The sequence below is a fragment of the Anser cygnoides genome, chromosome 3 (assembly GCF_040182565.1).
Source record: "Anser cygnoides isolate HZ-2024a breed goose chromosome 3, Taihu_goose_T2T_genome, whole genome shotgun sequence".
Classification (NCBI taxonomy): Eukaryota; Metazoa; Chordata; class Aves; order Anseriformes; family Anatidae; genus Anser; species Anser cygnoides.
The window spans coordinates 66,255,249-66,281,961 of record NC_089875.1 but is presented as its reverse complement, the minus strand read 5'-3'; the positions used below and the strand labels follow the sequence as shown (position 1 = coordinate 66,281,961).

Genomic DNA, 26,713 nt, shown 5'->3' with positions numbered 1-26,713 from the left:
AAAAGAAAAGAAAAAAAAGAGCAACATGAATCTCTGTTATTGCTGCTTTCATTATTACTGTTATTTCATAGGACCAACAGGCAGCTAGGTCTACAAGGAGACTGATCATCTAAAGCAAGGCTTTTGTAAAGTAGGGCTATTCACAGGTTCCATTAATGAGATCCAGACTATGTCAACCTAAAATGTAAAAGACGTATATTTTTAAAAAAATGTATAAACACTGTAAAGATGGTACAGGGGTGATTCAGAGCATCAGTTAGGTGTCCTTTGTTAGACAGCATGATTAACTATTTGCTGCCTTTTCTCAACTGATGTCTGACACTATGAGTGCCTGGAGCCTGCATTGGTCTGAGTTTATACCACTAGATTTTCCTTAGCATCTAATATTTTGGTCTTGCTCAGAAGTATCAGTCTTGCTGTCACTGAGCAATTTGATATCTGTATTTAGGCTCTACACCCCAGGCCTCTGATTTTACAGTTGTTCTAATTTTACAGTTAACTGGAGAAGATGCCTGACTGTGAAACGTGATTCTCATCATCTACTGACCCCATAGTGCCCATCCCATGCTCCTTGAGAGCCATACAGCTGAGGAAGAAATGTAAGAGCTGAAAACTGACACTGCAAAGAGAGAATGTTGGTGTGTTTACTTCTGGCTTCCCAATTCCAGGGCTTAATAAAGGTGAAGGCAAGAAGGCTGCAACAAGCATGATGGGAACTATGCTAGAACCACAAGCTGTGGGCTTGGATCCAGCTGGAGTCCAAGACTGGACCCAGCACCAGGCACAGCAGTTTTATTCAGGTTAAGGACCAGGGCCTAGGACTCCTCTCTCCTACCTGCTTAGAAAATCTGTGTTTCAAAAAAGAACACTAGAAAGGAAAATGTGAATAAACTTTTCAATCTTGTTTTATAGGACAGCAGATCTTATGTTTAAATTGCAATAAGGAAGATATAGAAGAATCATAGTACTTCTGTGCTAAACACAGAAGTATGGGGGTTCTGGAATGGATCTGAAGACTGAAAGAAAAGACTCAGTCTTTTCTCCATCAGACTGAGAACTGGACCTGATCCACGAAGCAATTCTGCATACATATGCACCTGAAAGAGAAGAAATTTATGTGATCCTGAGAGCAAAAATATTACATCACCCCATGAGAGGGAAATGAGCAGGGTTTAGCACAGGGGTTGCTAGACTTTCTCTCAGGTTGGCCCCAACTTCCTATTATTGCTACATTAGGAGCTTTCTCCAAGCTCCCACTGTTGGCTTTCCCACACGCACCACTTTTGGACACAGTATGTTCAGCCTCTGGGGCAGTCATCATTGAGACCTGGGAAATGGAGGGGTGAAGGCATATGGAGCATAATCAGTGTGAGCCTGTTTCTGCCTGGCTTCTACCTCTCATAACTCACCTTCACTAGAGAGCCAGGTGGAGGAGAGTTCCTGACCATGGGGGACAATTTTGAGGAGATCCACAGGAGAGACGTGGGGAGAGACCACCTGCAAGATAGACTCTACTTTATGGCTGTACTCATTCCTTGAACACAATGTAATGTGAGTTGAAGAGACAGAGGTAGCACTGCAGGGCTAGGGAAGATCAGGCAAAGAGATGAAGATGAATGAAACACAGTGCAGTTTGCAGCACTGCCTCTTTCTTGCTATACTCCCCCTTGACCCCAATGTTTCCTTGCATTAAATAAAACATAAAGAATAGTATTTTCAGTCACATATGGGACAGAGCTGCTACTACCATCTCTCTACTCTAGTCTTGTCAGTCTTCACCAGTTGACACACCTGGTCTGGAAGAAAATAATGTCTTTCTGCTGAAGACAATGTGTAGTGAGGAGAAGAAATTTTTAGAGCTGCTTCTCATAAACAAGACAAGCATCTGGGCTGGAACCAATAAAAGGAAGAAGAGGTCTCACCTGTCAAAGTAATTCATTGTCATTCAGCATGCTCTGCACAGGGGAGTCATTCTGTCATCAGAGGGAGTGGGGATATCTCATGGATATTGAAAGAGGAGTCATAACTCTCTGCAATTGCAATTGCACTGAACAACTCTAAAGAAAATCCTACACAGTCCAAAACCTAGTGCCCCCCTCTTTGTGCATGCCATTCTGACAACCTGCAAGGCACCACCAGCTAACAGGGACCAAAACACCAGGACATCTTTCCTTCAGTTCCCTCCCCAGGACTAGTAAATTCCCAGATGAATTTGAAGACATAGAGAACAATTTTAAGGTTATATTCTGGCCCAAATTAGTCATTGTTATGTTAGGGTTAGTTTCTGAAGGGAAAAACTTCGTCTTCCTCAGTATTCAAAATGAAGGTCCTGGGGAAAAGGTGTTAGCAGTACAGATGTGGGACATGAAATATATGCTGAAGAAAAGAGATAATGATACCACAGTGTAGCTAGAAAAAGAAATGCCATTTTGACAACTGGATTCAGTGTGTACCATATGCACTTAAAGACGTCATGGCTTTCTTCCCTGGTATTCACACATACACACAAAAACTCCAATGTCACATTTATTTTAAAGCACTGCTGCAGTTTAACACTGATTCCAACTCTACTGGAGCAATGTTAAGTAATAGACTGTTGTGTTTAAGTGTACTGCATGCAGAATATGTCCAAGGGATTTATATATATAACTCCTCTGTAGTGCTTTAAACATTTCCTCCCTAAGGGCTCTTATTCACTAAACTGTTTGTTTTTGTCAGCACAGACAATCAAAAAAAAAAAAATTGACACAGCTATCATGTTTATCAAATAGGGTGTCCAGGTGTTCAGAAACACTAGCAAAGACTGAGGTTAAATATCTCCCTGAGGGGTTCCTTTTCTGAAAATATTTCATGACTGTGGGTTATTCTGAAGTATTGAACTCTCTTTTTCTGTTACCTTCCCCCAGCGTCACAGAGAGCTGTGTGACAGAGAAACTGAAAGATTGGGAATGGACAGTTCTTTATTTCCTTATTTCAGAAACACCCTATAATTTCTAATAATATAGAATAAAAATATAATAGTCCAAAAAGAGAAGATAATTATAGTTTAACACTCGATATTGCCTTCTCATGTAATGTTACTAAGGCCTTTGATACTGTCCTTCACAGCATCCTTCTGGACAAATTACCCAACTGTGAGATAAACAGGTTTATGCTATGCTGGGTGATGAACCAGCTCAATGGTAGAGCTCCAAGTGTTGTAGTAAATGGGGCTACATCTGGCTGGTGGGTGGTCACTAGCAGTGTTCCCTGGGACTCAATTCTAGAGCCAGTCCTGTTTACCATTTCTGTCAATGATCTGGATGCAGGAGTAGAGTGCATCCTCAGTAAGTTTGCCAATGATACTAAACTGGGAGGTGCTGTTGAGTGTATGGAGGGATCAAAGGCCTTCCAGAGGGAAGGCCTTGAACAAAGGAAAATGTCAGGTGCTGCACCTAGGACAGTGTAATGTCAGACACAAGCACAGGCTGGGAGATGAGCTCAACAGAAATGGACCTGGGAGTACTGGGAGACAGCAAGCTGAGCATGAGCTAGCAGTATGCTCTGGCAGCCAGAGGGCAAACTGTACTGTGGGGTACATTAAGCACAGAACAGCCAGATGATCAAAAGAGGTGATCCTCCCACTATATTTAGTGTTGGTGGAGACTCATCTTGAATATTGCATGCAGTTCTGGGTTCCACACTATAAAAAGGAAGTGATGGTCCTTGAAAGCATCCAGAGGAATGCAGCAAAGCTGGTAACAGGATATGAAGGCATGTCCTGTGAGGAGAGGCTGAGGGCACTTGGGTTGTCTGCTCTGGAGAAGAGGAGACCGAGAGACGACCTCGTTGCTCTCTGCAACTCCCAGAGCAGGGGGAGCGGGAAGGAAAGTGCCGGCCTCTGCTCCCTGTCATTGATGGCAGGACATGAGGGAACAGCACAAAGCTGCACCAGGGAAGGGTCAGACTGGACGTTAGGGAAAATTTCTTTACCATGAGGGTGGTCAAACACTGCAACGGGCTTCCTGGGGAGGTGGTTGGTATCCCATGACTGTCAGTGTTCAAGAGGTACTTGGATAATGCCCTCAATAACATGCTGTAACTATTGGCTAGCCCTGAAGAGTTCAGGCAGTTGAACTCCATGATCTTTGTAGGTCCCTTCCAAATGAACTATTAAATTCTATTCTGTTCTAATATAAACTGTCTTTTCAGCTTGATGATTAACTGATTTAGGTTTAGCCTAAATTTGAAAAAATATTAAGACAGCTAATATGAATAACCATGAATTATTTCAGGTGTCCTGTTACAAAAATCAGAAGAAAAGAAAATTAAAAAAAAAAGAGTTTTAATTCTGACTTGTCCAGTATTGAACTCTGTCAGACAAATCCCCAAAAGGGATTTAAAATATTGTTCCATAGAGTAGTAATAAACATGCACATCCTTTACTGTATATAAAAGCAAAAATTTCCAGAATAAAGGTGTGTTTTGTTTCTTGGTTTGGTTTGGTTTTGGTTAGTTGTTTTTTTTTTTTGTTTTGATGGCAAGTTATGGGTTGTTTGTCATCGTATACACATTTATTCTCTCCTATTCTCTGATTATTTACCGTTTAATGGTCAGACCTACAGTGGGTCATGTAGATGTGTCATGAACTTTCCTACTGAGTGCAGTTTCAGCCACGGTGAGATAGCTAATAATTAGTAAACTTCCTTCCTAGTGTTTTACCTGAAAAATATTTCCAAAATTATTTTATTATAAAAGAGGTTTGTTACTTTTTTTTTTTTCCTCCTGTGCTTTGGGGCTTCTTCCAAGAATGTATTTGCAGTCATAATTAAGAAATGTGTTAAACCTTCTGTCAATTAGCTTAATTGATGTAAAAACCTGATTTGGTCCTGGGAGGAATGAATTTCCCCAGCTGAACCTTATCAAAGAACAGCTTAGCACTAAATGAGGAAGAAACCAAAATGTGTAAGACTGCCAGGAAAAAGCTTGTGATGTCTTGAGACAATGTGAAAGAAAAATTAATGTGTGCAGGCTGCTGTGTAGGTGTTTTAAAAATAAGTCAAGTGTTTTCTAAATGCATTCCTGTTCGTGCATAGTCCTAGTATAAAACCTTTAAAAGTTAGAGTAGAAACGAGGAAGAGATGTATGTGAGATAAAAGATTTATCAGGAAACAGTATCAGAATGTGGGAAGAATGGGGTCTGGAAAAAGGCCATTATTAACAGGCCAGAAAAGTGACTTGTTTTTTTGTTTCTCCTTTTTCTCTGGAAATGCCAATTACAGAATAGAGATAATACAGAGTGTGTAGAGACTGTGATGGCAGAGGCCTTAGCCATATGATGCTATCAGGAGAGCTGTGTGTAAACTAGTAAAGCCACAGGTAATGGTGAGTACAGAAAGCTCAAACCTGAATGTGAAAGAGCTGCTGCAAACTTGGGTGTGCATATGGAAAACGCTTTGCCAAATAATGGACTCATTCATCTGCTAAAATATCTCTAAAAAGTACCAAGTTTATTCTAAGAAGATCTTTTCCTCCAGGTCTGATGAATTAAATGATGTCTGGGAGCCAGGTACTCATGAGTCCCAATTTTGCTGATAGAAAAGTTTTATTTGTGCTTGGAATTACACAGAAATTCAATCCAAGCCAGGATTAGAGCCTGTGTTTCTAAATCCATTCAGAGTAGGATGACACAGTGACTTCCTGGTAAACTGCTTCATCTCACTGTATCTCCCATTTTGTACATGAAGAGTGAGGTGATAAGTTACCTGCTAGTCTGTTATAACCTCATAAATACTTTGGCTTGGGGGTGGGAGGGAGCTAATTGGAATTATTTATTTTGCTTGGCTTGAAGATGTATGTGGAAAAACAGTTCAGATTCATAAATTCTGATGAAGAACTGGACAAGTAATGTTATGTGCAGACCAGGTTCTACTAGGCAGGTTTTACTGTAGTTAATCTAGACCCCAAAATGGTTCCAAACATTGCAATATTAATTTGTGTGTTCTGATTTCTTCTACTGCACTCCTTCACTGCCAGAAAATGTTCGTGACACATCCCTTTATGTTTCTCCCATAGCAAGGTCAGAAAGATTAAGAATGCACAGCAGGAAGCCTTCTTTTTGATGACAGTGTCTACACTGAGCTTTCATTGACTGTGTGTTTTAGTATTTATATAAATAGTTACTAAACTGCATTTGGACAGAAAGCCTAGATGACATTAATGTTCAGTGTTGGTGTACTGTGATATAAGAACATTTAAAGAGTGATGACTGGATGCTGTAAGACTGTGTTACCCATAACATCTTTTTCACCATGCTTAATCTGAAGAGGAAAGTATGTGTCCTGTATGTAGAAATTCATAAGGTGTAAGAAGCAGGGAGCATGGAGCAACAAGGATGCCCTGTCTCAGCACCAAAATCTCTCTTCGTCACTCTCTCACACATATGTACATACATATGCACACATATGCATGTACTTTGAAGGGGAGCACCATCTATTTTATGCACTGTACAAATGAATGAACAACTCACAGAACAAATGCTGGAGACCTATCTTCCAACCAAGAGAAGTAGTAAGTCCCCACAAAGATGAAAGGAAGATCTTAAATGTGGTCAGTGGAAAAAATGCTAAGAGAAATCACTCTTCATCTGTCTGACTCATCCCAGTTGTGCGTCAATTACTTGCACTGGTTTGTGTTAATATTCAGTAGACCATTAATCTCAGCAAGGTTGTCTGTGGGAAGTAAATAGAGTTTTAAGTGTGGAGATTTGCAGAATCGTAATAATAATCACTTTAACGATATGTGCTTTGAGTATGGTGGCCTATGGATCGTAGGTGCTAACAGACTAAAAAGTGAGTATCCTCAAAGGGTACATCTGTGTTCATAACAAAAGGGGGCAGACAGGAAGCTCAAGCACTGGTCTTGAGCTCATACCCCTCATACCTTATTAAAGAGACATAACATAGTCTTCAGTTTTATGTCCAGGAGCAGTTTACAGAGTTAAAGTAAAGACAAAATCAAGGGAACATCTCAATGCAGACATTAATATCAAATAAGAATGTTTTCTGCTGTCTCTCCTCCGCCTTGCCACCTTCATTATGAGGAAAAACTTAGATGGGTATGATATGACATAGCCATTTTATGGTACAGCAACAGTATACTAGAAGAGAAAACCTCACTCCGCTGGGCTGTGACACAGCCCTCATTGTTTCAGACACTGTGAACTGAAAAAAAGCAAACAGAGAAGATGACAATGCCTCAGAGCTGCAAGCAGTAAACCCCACTGCACAGGACCCATAGGAGACTCAGTTAAATGCTACACAGTCTGCACACAACCCCTGTGCTGGAGCTGGAGATGTGCTAAGATGTGCTAAGATTTGGCCTTGAGGCCAGGAACTGGCCCTTGGCCCTTTTCTATTTGACAATGTAGACATAACCAGTTTATCTCTCCCTGCATCATTAATTACCCAGGTCCCATGAATGTACTCTGTTTTATGAAGATAAAATATTTCTAGTTCTTCAGGCAGCACGGTGCCTGTGCCTCATTAGTGTCGCACTATTCCATAAGACCCTTGATTTATGTCACTGTACAACTTCCTGTCATTGCTATCTCTACAGTTCACTTCTTTTAATACATTTCATGAAGGCTACATGCTGATAAGGGAGCTCCCCGCCCATGGTGTGCAGCCTCAGTGTACTCACAGCCTTCAGTGCCTGCACCTGATCATTTCATAAAAGTGAGCATCTGGCATTGTGGCTATGTGGAGATCGTGATCTGCGGAGACGAGCTGTGTTTGCCTCTGGCAACCTACTGCCAGCGGTACAACACTTATTTTGAAATTTTGTCCCTTTGTACATTTCATATGAATTCACAATCCTCTGCAGCAGGATAAAGGAGTCAGAAATATTATGCTCCTTAAAGAAAAAAAAAAAAAAAGAGGAAAATTAAAAGAAAAGGAAGAAGTGAAAGAAAGAGTCAGGGTGACAAGTTCCCTTGTTCTCTTTTCTTGCCTTTACCCTATTCCCGAGCACTCTTTACACTCTTTAAATCCTTTGTCTTTTGTTTCAAAGTTGTATTTTAAGATATTATTTTCTTCTTTTCTGGAGATTCAGATGTAGTTCATGACATGAGTTGAAGCTTTTGAGGTGTGCCTTCTTTCCTCATATTTCCTTATTATATACTAAACTGAAATCCGAAGTAAGCTGGTTACTCCTCTCTTGGGATTCTCTGGATTTAATTCAGCACTTTTGCAAATAGGAATGCAAATTACATGTCTAGTGAATTAGGTGTAGTAATAATGGTGTAATATGTATCAGACTACTTAATACTGAATGTGCAACTTGAAGGTAATTTACTCATGAAGAAAATAGTAAAAGAAATCATAATAGTGTTGAATGTAATTGTACTCTACTGTACCTGAGTTAGCTAGATACTAATTGCAAATACTCTGCTATCAGTAGAAGTTTCTCTGTGATTCTTCCTCTAAAGAAAAGTGCTTATTTTCCATATTTGTGGAATTAATTTATTTGACAAATACTACTATGTACTAAAATGTTGCATATCAACATTGTATGCAACATATTAGAGTCACAAATCAGAAGCCATAAGAAAACTCTGTAATTACCTAGTTTAACTTCCTATATAACATTGGCCATAGAGGTTCCCTGAAATGATTCCTGTCTGAAATGAATTTAAAAATGCATTTAATCTTGATTTTAAAATATAGCACAATGGAAAGTTCGCCAAAATCCATATTAAAATTTACCCTTTATTCTTTTCATTTTCTACATTTTAGATTCCAGTCCAGAGCTTTACAATACTGATAAACCTGATAAATCTGATAAACTCCTGTCATTAGCAACATTTTGCTCCCTGTTTTAATGGTTCACAATGAAGTTAAACCTCCTTTGTTTAGGTAACCTACTTAACCTCCTCCCTATTTTGTGAGCTACTTACATTCTGCAAACTTCAAATCATTCTCATGAGTCTTCTCAGCCTTCTTACTTTCTTCTAGAGAAGGATTCACTTCAAATTACCAGACTTCAGTCATCCGAAATAATTATCTAGCTATGAGTTTATGTGGAAGACCAGAAAGCAGGCCACTTTCTTCTATTCTGGGACATACAAGAAGCATACAAAAATGGTGTCCATCTACCACAACAGTCAGGCTGGGGCTGGAACCCAGATGGAAAGACCACAATCCTCTCAAATATATGCATACCCCCAAACAGACCTCCCAAGGACTGGACAAGCTGCCCAGACACTCAGTTGCAAGGAACTCAGAATCTGGAATTCCCGTAGGGCCTGAAGGCAGAGATGGATGTTGTGGGTGCAAGTGTGCCCAGATGGATGAACTTTTTGATCAAGTCACCATGTTGCAAGAAGAGCTCACCAGGCAGTGTAGTATCCAGGAATCCGAGTAAGGGATTGGTGCATGGTATTGTGCACTGACATGGGCTGAGAGTCCAGGCAATGGGAAGGCAAGCCAGCTTCCAACCCTGAGCTGATGGGCTTGACTGACTCATAAGAGAAGGGAGACTGGACACTTGTCTCTGCTTGGAGCCAAAGGAAGAGTCTCTCCCTTGCCCTCAAAGTGCTTCTATGCAACAGATACAGTGCCCTCAGCGTGGAAAAAAGGGAGTGCATGAGTAATGGTCAAGACCAAGGAAAGGTCAACTGTACGAAGATGGACCAACCAACCAGCTATATTAGAACCAGTGTCACCAAAAAAAAAAAAAAAAAAAGCATGAAATATGTTAGTAATTGGAGATTCCTTACTGAGAGGCACTGAAGAACCCACTTACCACCTAGACAATCTCTCTAGAGAGTTTTGCTGCCTGCTGGGGGCCTGCATTCATGATATCGCAAAGAGGCTATCAAGCCTGGTAAAGCCAGATCACTACTGCCAATTCCAACTCTTTCTTGTAGAGTCAAATGAGGCTGCAATGAGCAGACTCCAAAATATCTAAAGGGACTGTGTATGTCCCTCATAAATATGTTGAAAAGATCATGAGTGCAAGTAGTGTTATCCTCTATCCTTCCAGCTGGAGAGTGGAACCCAAGAAGAAGGAGAAGAAAGGATCAGGTGAATGACTGGCTATGTATGTGGCTGATACCATGCTCAGGGTCTTGGGTTCTGTGATCTCAGATGCACCTTTGAGAGACCGGGCATGTAGACACCAGAAGGGTTGCATGTGGCCACACAGAGAAAGAGTGTTCTGGACAGCAAACTGGCTGGACTTACTACAAGAGCTTCAAACTAGCAGATGAAGGGGATATACTTCTGAGAGAAGTACAGAGAGTATTTGTTTTCACATTCACAGGGAAAAAGGAAGAGAACTGTAATGGTCATCAATTATCTTCATGATTCTGGAGATGAAAATTTCCAGAAGCTGCTGAGCAAGTGAAATTTGAGGTCAAAACTGAGGTCTGACTTTTCTATCATAGCCAGTCCCCTGTGTCACAAAGAATGAAGCAGCTAGCAATAATTTTTAAATCTTAAAAAAAAAAAAAATCTGTACATTGCTATTTCATTAATCCCTCATGAAGCGCAGAGATCGACTTCATATTACCTTACTGTTTTTGGAAAAGTGTGTAATTCATGACAAAGATGATGTAACTGGAAAACAATTCAAAGTTAGTATGCATATCAATGTCAGTATACTCAACATGTTATGTTAACATTAGCAACAAATGCTGCTGCTAATTCAACATTACATTGCAGTTGTGACTAGGTTACATATTTCCATATGTGACATAGTGGTTGACTGGAGGAAAAAAAAAAAAAAGTCGATGGAAATAGCACAGCAAGTCAACTGATACATGGTTAGTAGAAATACCTTGACTTGAATTTTTCCTGTTTACTAACAGAAAACAGAGTAGATGACCAATGGAAGACAACAGATATAACAGATATTACATTAGAATATAGATCCTCCCCACGATAACATCTGTAAGAAACAAGATCAGCATGAAGTCATAGGTAATGAAAACATGCATAAGAGGGCATGTGAAACCTGCAACTGTTGGCCCTAAGCTCATTTTAAAAATATTGTTATCAGGGAAGAACCTCAGTATTGAAACACGGTACACGACTGTAGCAGCAAGGACAATTAAGACAATTGCACTACTTAGTGGGCTCAATAAGACCTCAGAATAAATCAATATAAGAATGAAGAAAAAAATAGGCCATCATCAGGACCTTCATGTTTCGTACAGAAATGCAGTGACCTAAAAAGAAGGTTAAGAATAGTCTGGAAGGTTGTCTCCAGAAGAACACAGGAGAGGATTAGGAAGACTGTCAAAGTCAAATCGGAAGATGGAGGGGGAATCATCATCCAGATTTTCTATGTTGAAGTTGAACAAGATGACTTGACTTAATGATCAAGATGAGGAACACAAAGATCCCAAAGATCCCAAAGAAGGCTTTGTGCTAAATACCATCCTCCAGATAAAATAGATATCTTCACATATCATCCAATTAACATAGATGAATACCATTAGGACTTCATTTTTTTTGGCTGCCCAGTTATGTGAGGTCTTCCTTCATGGTTAGATTGCTGCATGCTGAAGATCAGAGTGAAATTCATAGGCAAGAACCTGTTAAGCAGGCACATATTAAACAAGAAGTCTAACACCTGTGCATGGAATTATGCTTTTTGTGGCAATTTTGGAGACTTTTCATGAGAAACTTGTGAACATCAAGTCTTTCTGGACACAAAAAACAGCCACCTGCAAATATGTTGTTTTCATTGCAGAAGAACCTGAAAACATGTATGAAAAGAAAAAAGCCTCTGAAATCATGAATGAAAACCTGTGACTGCTGTGAAAGAAAGATTTCTGCTCTCATATGCCCTAACTGAGCTCAGAACCTAGTACACAGTCATCTCACCTTTTCTGATGTCCTGGTTTCCACATATAGAAAAATCAGGCACACAAGCTAAGCAGGAACCATGCTTCTCCTATCCAGATACACAGTCATTTAAGTTAAGGGACCAAGATCACAGGATGACAGCAGCTTACTCAAACCAGTCATTTAGATACAATGTGTAACACCTTGGAAAATGGGACGTTTTGGTTCTAATGATTTCCAGGTTTGAAGTCTGTTAGCATTTTCAACTTTAATTTTAACCTATTTATTCAGTATTATTAATGTATTTTATCTACTTCAGGTTTTTTTGGCAAACACATAAATTTTTATTGGACCTATGTCAACTCTGATTTGTAGACATTTAAGCAAAGAATCTGTTTTATTTGGGTAGCACAGTCATATGTCAAATTTTGCAAAAGGTACATTTTATCTCTAATAAGGCCTGATGTCACTCCAGTCCCTGTTCATGTTTGGATGCTTTTTCATTTGTCTTGGCATAAAATGTTTTTTTCAGACTCTATTTGTTTTTCTTCGATTTTCTATAACTATAAATTTATTCCACAGTGTCTCTGGCCATCCACTGGACCTGCATACCTAATTTGTTGCACATTGTACATTTCCATGTTCATGCTGCAGATTTATGTTATTTCAGATTCACATTTTATTGCATGCTAATACTGTTATATGTTTTCAAGAACTATGTATCTTCTTGAGAATTCAAAAGATAGTATTTTACTGCACTAAACTTGAGAAGAAAAAAAAAAAGCAAATCTATGAATTTATGAAATTATAGTTTGTAACAAAAACCTTCACAAAGATAAGGTGTTTTATTTTAAAAGTATTTTAAAAGATCAAACATATTAATGTATGAACTACAATAACCCTCCCAGTGATGTGCATGACATTTAAGAAAGTAATAAATCATTATCATGATGGAGCTATTAAGAAACAATTGTTTACCTCCATAGTGAAGATTTCCAAGATCTATTCACCTGATTATTAGTGATTATCAAGAAATGTTATCATTTAATTGAAAGATTCTTAAGATTCTGTGGATAAAATACAACTATCATTTTGCATTTACTGCTATCAACTAGGCTAAAATAGATGTCTAGTCTAAACTGCAATATGTAGGTAATGTTTATAAAAGTTAAAGTTTGTCAAAAGATCACAAATCCCACTGTCAAAAGTAATTCACATACTTCTCTGTCTAAAGGTCATCAGTGAACACTAAAATCCCTTGGTCAATTTAAAATGGGGCTTCTAAGTCAGGTTTACATTATAAGAAATATATGCCCCCTCTGCTTAATTTTTTTCTCTTGTGTAGGTATAAATATTGATGAACTTGCTAAACTTTCTAAAGAACTTTTTAAACTTTCTGTTAAACTTTCTAAATCACAGAGCAGAATTTGGTAAAATGGATCATTATTTTTCTGCAGATATGTGGCCTATTGGAGTAATCACTTTTTACAGTGAATAATAACAGCAGGACATACATATATTTGCTTCAATTGTCCCTGTTACTGTGGAAAGCAGAAGACCAAAGTAGCTGGAAAGGACTGTTCGCTATCTCAAAACGAGTTTTTTTCCATGAAACATCATCAGCTGCTTGTCAAATTCTGTCTTCATTCTTCTTAACAGAGAGATATTTCCAGGTTTATCTGTTACTGCCAAGGTTTTTAAGAATACTTTATTGACTATATTACATTTTAGATTATTAAAGTAAGATTTGGTTGTTTTTGTTGTTTTGCTTTGTTGTGTTTTTGTTTGTTTGTTTGCTTGTTTGTTTTCTACTATTTATATGCTAACTGCACATATTATACAAAAAGGTATTTTCCATGGTGCTGCAGATGTGATATACACGGTGGTGCAAGGAATGATGAGGATGCTGAGAGTGTAACCAGTTGGTTAAGGCACCTAGTTTTGTCTATACTGTAATGTAGAATGGTTTCGGAAATAAATATCCTAGTTCAGTAATGTTGTAAATCCCTAGTTATTTACTTGATAATTGCATAATCATTCAAAATAACTAGCTTAACCTCCTAATCCATGATTTTTAATGAAGCAGAATGTCTTCATGCTTTACTAAACTAAAAATCTACACACTGCAGTATAGAAACAGGACCAAACTGCAGTTTTTCTTGCATGTCAGTAGATGACTAAAGGTGTCCAGAAATATAACAGATGTATTCAACATCTGTTAGATAGCATGGACATATCTCTCAATTGACAGCATTGTCTTACTCACATTAGGTGATACACTCTACGATTAGGGCACCAGTGAAAAATGAAGGACAACTCAGGATGTCTGAGTTGTCTGTCTCTTTTTGTTTCTCCACTGGCAACCCTTCCTGCCTCTCTGACAACACACTTCATGCCTTCAGGTACTGTTTCATTTCCCCCAAGCAGTTCTCCAGTGCACTATCCTGCAATTACGGTTTTTCATCTTCTTTTGGAATATTCTCCAGATGCTTCCTAGTAGGTACATCTTTGTTTGCTGCTAACCAGCATCACTTACCTGGGTATTTGAAAATGAGCTGAATCATAAACAACGTTCAAGATGAAAGCTCTTAGATTGGAGACATGATTAGGACTGACCTGCAACAGTTGGATTTTTGTTCATTCTAAGGGGTGTAATTCAGTTGTTATGCACACTTTCTCTAAAATAGTCATACCTCTTTCGTTAACTTTTAAAGATATTAATAGAATTTTGTCCGCTTTCTGTGGATATATAAGAAACCAGGAAAAAAAGTCTCATGAAATGTGACATGGTTTGGTTTTACACCATGTTCAGTGTTGCTATGCAGCTGCACAGCTTGGCTGTCTTCAAAGATGGTTGTGTGAGCTGCAGTGTCATATTGCATTCTCTTATGTCTTGCCAATTAAATTATCCTCCCTTCCCTTTATTCTGCTAAGGCAATAGAACCAGATGAAATAAGGTCATACTTCTCAATTTTGGCATTGGACTGTTGATGTAGGAGCACCAAACATCTAAGAATCATTTCTTCTCTGACCCTCAGCAGGTTATAATATTGTCTTTCATTTTTCAAAGATGTGGTACATCTGTTCAAGCCAATAACACAAAATCTCTATCCAGTAAGATTCTATTCTCTGACAGAGTTTAATCTGAGAACTACAAAAAAAATGACAATATAAGAAAATTAAAAATTTAATATTAAAAAATAAAAACAATATTAAATATAAAACATTAAGACATTTCTGTTATTCTTTGCAGAGTATTATGATAATTGGTTAATAACAATGTAGAATAGAATATAGAAAGCTAGCACTTTTAATATTTGCCATCCAAAATCTCAAAGCAAAAGTCACAAAGACGAATGAAACCTTACAGTGCCCTGGTAAAAGTGGTTTTATCATGTCCATTTTACAGACTTTGTAAATGAAACTCAAAAAAAAAAAATGTTTAATACACCATTTCAAAGTTTGTATTAGGAAATACTGTGGCTCTGTATCACAGAGGAGGGAGCTTCCAGAGGCAAGGAGAAAGATAGAGCATTTTCATGCACAAAGAAGGAGCACAGCTGCTGTCCCAGTATGGTGGCTACTCTGTGTGTTGCTGCCAGAGCAGAAGGGAAATAGCTGTGTCCTTTTCCCTCACTTCATTGTAGTCCACTGCCAGTGTGGAGGTTGGATGGTAATTGTCCTTCTCTGCTGGTTCAGAAGCTTCCCTTCACCTTTCCTTATGCACTCTTGCAGGGGCCTAGACATCCTAATCTGCTGCTGGATGGGTTTCCAAAGGTCACCCTGGCCCAGAGTAACCCAAGCTTGGAACAGGTGACAGAACTGAGGCCTTAACACTTACAAGTTTAAAAACACAAATAAACACAAAACTCACATTTTTCATGAGAGATTAACATGTCAAATTACTGCTGTCACTTGTGTTCTTCCTACCAGAGCAGCTTCACATCAGCATGTTAAGTAACCTCTTACTGAGACCTGAGGAAGAGATGTATGCTGGCTACTGAGAGCCATATAGAGCTTCAGAGCTTCAAGCTGAAGATCACTGCTTTAGAGGATAATGAGGGAAGTGGCTGGTTCAGATGAAACATTTAGTTTTAAACAGGCATCTGATGTCTGCCGATAGCAGAGGTCTAATTTAGACTTCCTTGATCACTGTGGCTGGCACACTCCCAGGTACTGCATTATATTAACAAGGTTCATAAACTGTCAGATATAACTCATCCACTTAACTCTCTGCAACGAGGCACAGACTCTGAGGACACGGCCTTTCCGAGAATGTTCTCTCTTTATAATTCATCGTTCCTCCAAAATGCTTAATGTGATATGATGTTACTGGAATCTTTGGCTTAAGTTTTTTTGGTCACACGTACTGCAAAATTTATTCATATGTCTTCTTCCACCCCAGGCTGTGACTGGGACCTTTGCCATCAAACTATTTCCATTCAGGCCAAGGAGATCACTATTTTTCATGCTGAATAAACAAGGAAGTGATCCCCTGCCCTTTACCAGAAGGGCTGTCAGGGAAAAGGTGCCTTTGGTCATGGAATTAAAATTGTCCTTCCTTGGAGGCTGTAGAGGGTCAAATCTTTTCGTATCAGTCTAGGCTGCATGGTATGATATTCCTCTAAACTCTCCAGTGGTTCTCCTTTGGCAGGAAAGGTTTCACAAAGCACTTTGGCATTTGCTTTTCGAAACCCGCTTAGCTTATTTTGCTGAATGGAGAAAGTAGCACTGAAACATATCTTTTATTATAGACTACAAAGGTGGAAAAAGCCTACAGTAGCCTGATGCTGTGAGGAAAAATAGCACTGAAACATGAGCTGAGTTCAGTTACTTTAAACATTAGATGCCACAGGAAGAGGTTTTATTGACCTTGAAACCCCCCTGACACTTAATGCTGTTATATTGTGCATCTAGAGCAAATGTTTGTGCTAAGCAATGCATTTGCTAGATGTATAGATCTTAGGGAGATGCAATGATGTGGTGCCCCACCGTGTAAACTGTTTTGTACTTTCACTGAGATACCTCTATTACCTTACACGAGAGCATGAGGCTTGAGGGAGCTATTTGGTTAAAATAAGTTCATTCTTCCCTCTTCTGCCTTGCGTACATTGCCAGACAGGGAGGATATCCCGCCTTCCCACTCTGTGCACAGGCACAGACAGTCAGGCAAAGCCTCCCCCTGTCTTAGCCACCTTCCTGGCTGCTCTGTTGCTGATGGCACTGCCAAAGAGATCAGTCTATTCCTCTGCTGTTAGTCCACAGCTCCCACCTGGCTTGTGAATGACTGTTACTGTGTTTTAACAATCAGTCACTGATTAGGTTTTAGCACTTCAGGCCCTATTTATCTAGAGCTTTTTCAATGTATGCAATATTTGGCTTTCTTTTTGTAAATTAAAATAATGAACTTGACTGCTGCTGAAGAGTTTCTTCAGCTGAGCTGTGCATTTTGCATAGTATACAACAGTCCTCCTCATCAACACTGTTATCACTGGCCATCACAGAAGCACTTTGATCAAAGCATCATTAGGCTGTTAAACTGTGACCACCACCAAGAAGCCAGGGTAAAGCTGAAGTTGTTGTGTACCCATGAAGCTTACTGATTCTCAGCTGCCATCAATGCCTTCAAATAAACAATAGATTATCACAGGGAAAGTAAATAGCACCATGGGGAAATAGTCAGCCTTTACTGGAAAGTCTCTCTCACCTCTGATGAAATGTTCTCGCTTTTGCTATTTATGTTATAGCATTGCTTTGACGTAGCCTAACATATGACTTTGGACAAGAGCAAATCACCTCTGCTACCTTAGTGAACTTTTACTCTACACAGTCTTCATGGTGGGCCACAATCTTGAGAAACTGGCAGTCACAACAACATATTACTCCCTTCTCATCCTGTGCTCACTCTCCCCTGAACACTTCTGTTTCCCAGATCTGAGGGCCTTGTGTTCACAGTCACACCATCAAGGTGCCATATGGGTGACTTTACATGGAGGGGTGGGTTTACACTGAACAGGAGCGCTCATACGTGTTTGTTTATCAGGAATTCAGTTATCTTATACCATCAAAATATTTCCCCCTATGCAATCTATACAAACTTCAGACATGCATATATTTTTCCTACTGCCCCTCAAAAGAGTGAGTAGCATTGATAATCAACTATTTCATCTAATGCAGTTCAATTTAAAATGCTAGGCATTCATTTGGTGGGCTGTGAGCAATCTGTGGCTTTGTTAGATCTGCTGCATAAAGAACCAATTTTTCTTATCTTAATCCTATGGCTGTCTGGAAAAGGTGACACACAGTTAGACATAATGATAAGAAAAGCTACTGCTGCCAAAGGCAGTCAGATACCAAAGCCAGATGATTAAACCATTGCAGAGAATTCCCAGAAGACAAGAAAGAAGAGAAAAAGGTCCAAAGTTTTTTCCCATAAAAGTTTTCTTGCTATAAAACCTTCAGAGCAAAGGCCACATATAGACACATATAGATTCTTGCTTTAATAATCTATTCCTATTAATTACAGAATGGCCAGGGTGATACGGATTTTAAAGCCTTTTACTTTAGTATTTTGTTTCAACTTCATTCCTTGTTTTGTTGTTTTGCTGTTGCAGAGTGGATAGAGGCAGCTGGCCCTGTTTTAAAAGTAAATGGGGTGATTTTTCCCACTCTACACAACTCTAATGGCTAAATCCCTTTGATGCGAACAGCAGTCACTGCAAACTGTTGACCCCTTTACAATCAGAACTCTGTTCTAACAGTGACAGGTTGGGCTGCAGAGCTATAGTGTGAGAGGAAACAGAAAGAGATTTTTCTGATTTCAGGACTTCCCACAACCTCAGTTTAGATAGAATTTACGAATACACGTAACCAAAAATATCCTTTAACCCTAATCAAGTGAGGAAAGGTAAAGTGGAGACAGTTCCACAATAGCAGAAAATAAAAGAAAAAAGTTTTCTAGTTTTTAATAGTTTTTTTTTTTTTCTCCTTTCAGCATTAATGCCTCAGCCTTAACGGGGCAATGTGCACTTGAGCTCCAGCCAGCATCTCCTGAATAAGGCTGGTGGAGAATTTGATCCTGGTTTCCCAGACCTACCACCGCTTGAAGCGGTGATGTGGGGATTAACACAGGTCAGCCTGCCATGGCCTCCCTTCTGCCCCTTGCAATATGCCTGCTTCAGCTTCCCGAGGGAGTCTAGCAAAGTCCCAGGTGGAGCATTTCACCTGTGGGAGCAGAGATGCAGGGTTCAACGCTGAGCCAAATCTACTGGATGCCCTGCCATTCAGTTAACATAGAGGTTGGCAATAAAGGACCCCTACTTCCATTTCATACAAGCTGGTAGCCCCTACATTTTGGGTTGTGTTTGATGTCTGAAGTAGGAAAAAGTACATCCTTTTCTTTAGATGTGAGTAGAAATCGTGGAAAAGTGCCAAATATCATGTGGTTATCAAAAGCATAAATCAGACTGAAATACCTATGGAAGTGGTAAGATTTCCAGAAAGTTTTAGGTCAGATTTGCAGAAAAGTCTTGCTAAACTTTCAGAAAATTTGGGTCAAGCTGAGTGTCTGTAATACAGCTTCAAAACAGGTAAGTATGTCCTGCTTTCATCTGTTGTTAAAGGTTTTCACAGCTCTTATCTGACAAGCCACAGTACTGTGATTTTCAGTGCCCCTGTGGTCTCTTCCATTCATCAGGTGAAAAAGTTTGCCAGGGAAGACGCTGGGGGAACAGTTACCCTGAAAACGACAGAACCGCTCTCAAGCGCCCAGCAGCATTTCAAACAAAAACATTCTAGCAGGTCTTCATGATGATCTTCAAATACCTATACAAAAAGGAAATCTCCAGAAAATTGAATAGTCCACTGAGAAATAAATAAAGGCTTTATGCTAAGCACCACCTAGACAGCTGATATAACAAAGATTACAATGCTGTGGTTGAAATAAATGCATTTTTTATCACATTTCTGTTTTCCAGTGTGTCTAGATTTATCTGTATTTATGATTCTTATTATATTGTGCATGTTAAAAAAAAATCTTGGACGCCTTTCAGACTAAGAAAGGAAAGAAAAACTATTTGACAATTACATATGTTAAGAAATTATGGCTTTGTATTTATTTATTTTTATTTAATTTCTTGATTGTCCACTAAATATCATGGTGGCCATAGTAATTTAGCATTGTCTTTTTTCAATAATTATTTTTGCACAGAAGAAAGGTGCTTTTCCTTATCAAGGAATGATTCTCTTCAGACAATACGTAGACTGTTAATTCTGTGGAATAATGACATCAAGGCCATATAGCCTACATTCCCCATCAGGAATCTGGTCTAGTATCAACAGTTTTACAATGCTCCTCATGACAGTTAAACTTAGAGGAACGACAGAGTTCTGGAAATGGTAAATGTAAGCATAAATAAAACTGTACCTCAGCCGCGCAGTTCCCATGGAACATAGCTTGAGTTTTATATTAAACTCTAGCATTGATGCTCACTCACCAATGCTGCAGGCAGTGAAATCATGCTTGAAAAGGTTTTTGCAGGGAGCAGCGTCAGAACCATCATGGCACTGATTTAGTTCTACCAATACTCTGCTTCAGCTTATCTGCCAAATAATGAGCATGATTTTTCTGAGAAGCAATACACTGGAAGCTTTCTATGTAGTAATTCTCCACTTCTTCAGTTATTCCATAATGTGTGTGTGTACATATATATATATATATACATCCTCCAAAAATCCATTTTAAAGAAGCCTAGCTCCTTAAACACACAACATTATAAAGGCTCTATGTGTGCACCCCCCTTTAAATTTAAGAAATGTGATTGAATTGGATATGGCTAGAAATGTAACATCACAGTTTGGCAATATACAGTTTCCAGGGCCAAAATTAACCTCCAGGTAATTCTGCATTATTATTGCTTGAACAAGCTTTTTTGGTTTGGTTTGGTTGCAGATTTTTTGTTTGTTTGTATTTTGTTTGTTTGTTTGTTTGTTTTTGTTTTTGTTTTCTTGCCAAGGTCGTAAAACCAGGAAAAATAGACACCTTGGCATAAGCTGTTTCAGCAGATACTGTAACATCTTTGCTTTAGAAAACAAAATCTTTATGGCCTTTTTTATAGAATAAAACACTCACATACAGTGAAGCTAAGTCCATGGGCTATTTCCATAACCCTTGTTTGTCTTCATCTTGAGCTTTCTCCTTATGACCTTATCTCACTCAGATCTTACCCACTTTTAATTTTTGTTTCTTCCTTCCTGTCACTTTTTTTTCAGGTGTCCAGTTTAATAAAGATAATTCCTGATAAGTATCTACCTAGATATTGCTTTAAAAGAGGGAAGGGTGGGGGCCTTGACCAGGAATGATGGGTTCTCAGATTTTCCTAAATCTGATGTTATTTACAGTGTATGAAAACATTAATCTCCGTAACAGAACTGAGAAAAAAATAGCAAGACAGGATTTTGATCAGTACTGATTCTGATTAAGTTTGATCACAACACTTTACATTTGCAGCAAGTCTGGAATTATACTCACAAAAATTTCAGGATCTGATAAGAGTCGAGCAGTGTAACAGGACACTGCTGACTTGAGTAGGGAATATTCAGTCAGTTTTTTCTTTGCCTTATCTGACCGTAATAAGGGAATAAGATGTATTATCTCAATTCCATAATTAATCTAATTGCCATCTCTTTAGTAGTGTTATTACATTGCTGACATTTTTTAGGCTGTTGCTTGTCTTGATTTTTCCTTGGCAGAAGGAACGTTGGTTTTATCAAGGTGTTTATACAAGAAAAAAAAAAAAAAAAAGATTTTAAAAAAATAAAAAATTGTTTGAGTCCATTGTGCAACTGCCCCTGTATTTAAGTAAAGACAGTCATTAAGTCCCATCAAAGTAACACCCAGGGAGATGACGCTGGGATGGGCAGTGTGTAACTTTCAGAAAGAGCAGTGTTTAACTATACTCTCATATGAATATATTGGGGAGAGTAGTAAAGAGCAAACTATTTTCAAGTTGCAGGAAATGAGATTCATAAAAACATGTATTCACAAATCATTACAGGTGTAAATGAGCAGAAATGCTAACAGCTTCTTCTCCTCTGAAGGCCCATACTACAGTGTTAAAATGTGAATGAGACAGATGTAGACACCTAATCTGGGAGGGTCAGGGATGTAGATCTGATATTCTATTCATTGCATCTATTTATTTTTATTGTTACATGGTTTATAAATGAAAGTCTGGTTAATAAAGTATTTATTAAAAAAAAAAAAAAAGAGAGAGAGAGAGAATAGGAAAAAAAAAAAAAAAAGAGTTTCCAAGATAACCTTACTACTTTTAAACTGATTTTCTCAGACAAACAGGCTCCTTCTCTTCTTTATTTCTAAGGACTCATCCCCATCCTTCTCACATAAAGCAAAAATCCTCCTAAAATACTGAATGAGGAAGATTTTGTTTTGTGTAATTCTTATACTACACTCAGCTTTGCTCTGTTTGAGGGCCTTCCAGGAATATATTAATTAATGTGACTAACCTCTATCATTTGTTTTTTGTTTGTTTGTTTGTTTGTTTTCCCTTTCCACATCTTCTCCAGGGAGTATGTTCAGTGAGTGTTCTGTTTGAAATTTGCTTGACATATATTGTGCTATATATAGATGGGTTGTGGTGTGTTATTAGTAGAGAAACAAGGTCAAAGAAATGCACCTTGTACTATAACAATGGTGGCAAATTTCATGCGAGCCCTTCTTTGCTGTGAGAATTCTTTAACAATTTTAGCTGACAGGTCCCCAGGAAAGCTCTGCCATGTGCACAGGTAAGCTTTACCCTTCTCACATGAAGCCTGAGTCCACTGAGCAGGAAGCATATCCCTATCCCAGAGATCTCTGTAGTCACCACAGGCTCAGGCCATCGAGCATGCTAAAAATAAAAATCACCACTTTCAGTTCTGAACCCCAGCTTCCAGTGAGTGCCCTCTGTTGTTGATGCAATTAGATGAAAAATCTTGAATGACTAGCACTGGATCAGAATTGATAAAGGACAAATGGCTTGGTATAGGGGAAAGAAAGAGAAAGACAGAAAGAGAAAGACAGAAAGAGAAAGAGAAAGAAAGAAAGAAAGAAAGAAAGAAAGAAATAAAGAAAGAAAGAAAGAAAGAAAGAAAGAAAGAAAGAAAAGAAAGAAAGAAAGAAAGAAAGAAAGAAAGAAAGAAAGAAAGAAAGAAAGAAAAAAGAAAGAAAGAAAGAAAGAAAAGAAAGAAAGAAAGAAAGAAAAGAAAGAAAGAAAGAAAGAAAAGAGAAAGAAAAGAAAGAAAGGGAGGGAAGGGAAGGAAGGAAGGAAGGAAGGAAGGAAGGAAGGAAGGAAGGAAGGAAGGAAGGAAGGAAGGAAGGAAGGAAGGAAGGAAGGAAGGAAGGAAGGAAGGAAGGAAGGAAGGAAGGAAGGAAGGAAGGAAGGAAGGAAGGAAGGAAGGAAGGAAATAATGTGATGTTCGAATTAAAACAAAATTATGTGTACCAAGCAGAGGATTGGATAGATGTGGGGGAAGATGAGGTTTATTTTAAAACTCTTACTATTTCAAGGGAAACAAACTACCATTTGTATTTAAAACAGAACAATTTCTAGCTATAAAGCACTCTTTTAATCAGCAAACTCATGTGATGAAATGCTGTAGGATTTACTTACATATCAAGAGTTCCCCAGACATTTAAGGGATGCAACTGAATACAATTAAAAGATTAGTGGTAAGAACAGATTATGATACAGTTTGTTTGCTGTGTTTTGTGAGAAAAGTTTAGTTAATAACATGTAAACTTGTGGTGTTTTCACAGATAGTAAAGTATTGAACCGTATTACAAGAAAAGCTTTACCACTGCGGTTGCCTACTAGAGATGCAACTGCTCAGCTCTCTTGGATGTGATGGTCTGTAAAAAGAGAACAGAGAAAATATTAAGCCAAGGTTCACATCCAAGAATGGAATCATTAATGAATAACCTTGCTGTGCCTAATTCTTTGCTGGATTAAACCTCATGTAATGTCATTGAAGTTGGTGGGTTATGTAGGGCATAAGTCAGTGGAGTAAATTAGCCCTCTGTCTTGAAGCCAAAAAAACAAAGGAAAGAGCAGCCCAATAAAGTGGAATGAAATGCTGATATTAGCTGAACACCACCGTTCTTGGTACACTGTGTTCTTTGTGTCCAGCAGCGAATATGTCATCTCTCCCAGGTGTAAAATCTTCGCAGCAGCACTATAAGGCAGATTTATAGTAAATGACAAAATTAATGATTTAGTTCTGTTGTAATGCCACTTCTGGGCTCCCAACAGGAGCTTAAGCAGTTAGTAGACAACATCTGTACTGGCTGCAGTGTGGTCTCCAAATCAAGCCTCAATCTCTTCACAAAAATCTTGGGCCTGGCTTTTTTTTTTTTTTTTTTTTTTCTTTAGTTGTATCTCACATATACAGATGTAGGTAGAGAAATTTCTATAGAGAAAATTGACAGAAATACCAGAAACACCTGTGTAAAAGCTGGAGTAAATTGAGCACAGTCACTGCCTGCAATATGAAGCTACTAAGAGACAGAGGAAATTTGTTTGAATTTCACATGTACAGCTAAAATTAATGGTGATAGGAATGCAGAACCCTGCAGTGATTGTAGAAGTGCCTTGGATTTGTTAAATAAATAAATAAACAAATGCATTTGCACTAACCACTCTTCTTAATCATACATAGTTCCCACATGTCACTGCATGACCCACTCATTAGTTTGTCTGAAATTAAGATCATAATCTCCCTCAACCACAGATTATGTGTTGGTTTTTTTTGCATCACGCACACAGAGAATTCAGTCCTAGCTGGAGCCGTTAGGTACTTTTTATTATCCAAATAAAGAATGAATTCCAAAACTCTACAGTTGGATTCGGAGCTCATGAATAATCTCTGTGAGGTGATCTGTACAGGAATAACACATTTGAACATTATGGCTCACTTTTCACTACAAGGAGACGAAACTTGAATTCCTTTGACTACCTACCATGCAAACTTCAGCAAAAAGCTAAAGGATGGAAAACAGTTGACAATCATTAGAGAAAACTTTCCAAACCTATATGTACGGGAAGCCATGTAAAGAGTGCAACACACGGCACATGATGCTGTTCTGTTGCTTCTGGTATGGTTGTTACCTCTCAGCCAACAGAGCTTAGTGGAAGGACTAACAGAGGTCTAATGTGATACTTAGCTCATGACATGTGTGATACTGGCCATTTTTTTCCCTTTTTAAATTTTTTTTTCAAGTGATGGTGTAAAATAAGCAGTCTGCCATGGTACTCAAGCAACACTCCAGTTTTCAATTTCTTTAAATTCTGTTATTTCTGTTTATAATTCACTTCTGGGCGTGTTCTGGGAGAGGAATGGAGGTAACAAGATTTGAATTTGTCACCTACAGCATGAGATACTGATGCAAACACATCCAGACCTATCCAAATTGACAGATATGTCTTGAGGCTTGGGGGCTATTGGAGAGACAGGAAAGTATCTCTACATCAGATCCACAGCCCTAATTTCAAGTGATAAAATATCATTATAAAGATGGTTTACAAGTGAAATGACTTTGTCTTAGGTTTTGTTGAAAAGATTCTGCTAAAAAAGCAGAGTTCTGCTACAGGATTAAGTTTTGTTGGCAAACAAATCTGACTTTGACATAAACATTCACATTTGCAGTTGTTAAACTGCCATCCACCTAACCATCCATCTAGTTTCCTAGTTTTCAATAATTAAAAAGAAGCTATTGCTGTAATGGAAAATCTTCTATCAGTTTCCTGGAATTTTTATGGAAGGGTTTGTTTTTCAAGAAAAATGCCAACTCCTGACTATTTCCAAAAGAACCACATAAAATAAGGAAATTCACTCATTATTACAACTAACTGTTGTTAAAAAAAAAAAAAAAAAAAGATAATTACCTCATCAAATATAATCTGGTGAAGTTTGTTATTTCTGTAGTTTCTGTTGTTGTTTTTCTAAAACCAACTCATGTTTTTCTATTGTATTTGTTTTAAATCTAACGCTATTGCATTTTGTTTCAGCTGGCGGGCTTCATCTATGCCTGTTATGTTGTGAAATGTATTACTGAAGAAGAGGACAGCTGTAAGTACTAAAGCTTTATTACATACAAAATGAATTCTGTTTTTTAAATCACCCTTCCACTATGCTGGCTCTTGCTGACTTGAACCTAAATGTCTTATTATACTGTAGCCAGAACATGTTTTCTGTCCATCCATCTTGATCTATAATTTCCAAATGCCTAGAAGACAAAGGAGTCATGAAATGTAGCTTGAAAAAATACACACTCCTTTCTTCTGAATAGATCGTTGTAATTGTTTTTACCTCACAGTTTATCTTGAGACACACACACCAAAAAAAAAAAATCCCAATTGGCAAACCCAACCTCTTTTTTCTTTTCTTTTCTTTTCTTTTCTTTTCTTTTCTTTTCTTTTCTTTTCTTTTCTTTTCTTTTCTTTTCTTTTCTTTTCTTTTCTTTTCTTTTCTTTTCTTTTCTTTTCTTTTCTTTTCTTTTCTTTTCTTTTCTTTTCTTTTCTTTTCTTTTCTTTTCTTTTCTTTTTCATTTTTCTTATTCCAGACTGTTAACTATCTTCGCAGTAATAGGCTACCACTGAGGGTATAGCTCTTCTATGTTGACCTCTGTGTTGGCTTATAAAAGCACTTCTGGCAAGAAATAACTTTAGATCATTGCAGGACCTTCATTTATGAGAGGTGAAACCATGGAGTTCCTCTTTGTTCATGCTGTTCCCAGGGTACAATTACAAGGAACAAAATGAGTTCATAAAGATGTATGTTTGTGTTTCTTCTGCTTATTTATGTCAATAGAAGCCTGTTGAGCAGAA

At 38.2% G+C, this 26,713-nt stretch overlaps 1 protein-coding gene across 5 annotated transcripts in view; it reads left to right on the top strand.

Annotated features, from left to right (window-relative positions):
• NKAIN2 (sodium/potassium transporting ATPase interacting 2) overlaps nt 1-26,713 on the top strand; it is a 571,961-nt gene that overhangs the window by 521,489 nt on the left and 23,759 nt on the right. For all 5 annotated transcript variants that reach the window (XM_048065587.2, XM_066994333.1, XM_066994332.1 and 2 more), the window contains one exon: nt 25,895-25,955. In XM_048065587.2, coding sequence (XP_047921544.1) covers nt 25,895-25,955 — 61 coding nt within the window. The remainder of the gene's footprint in view (nt 1-25,894; nt 25,956-26,713) is intronic.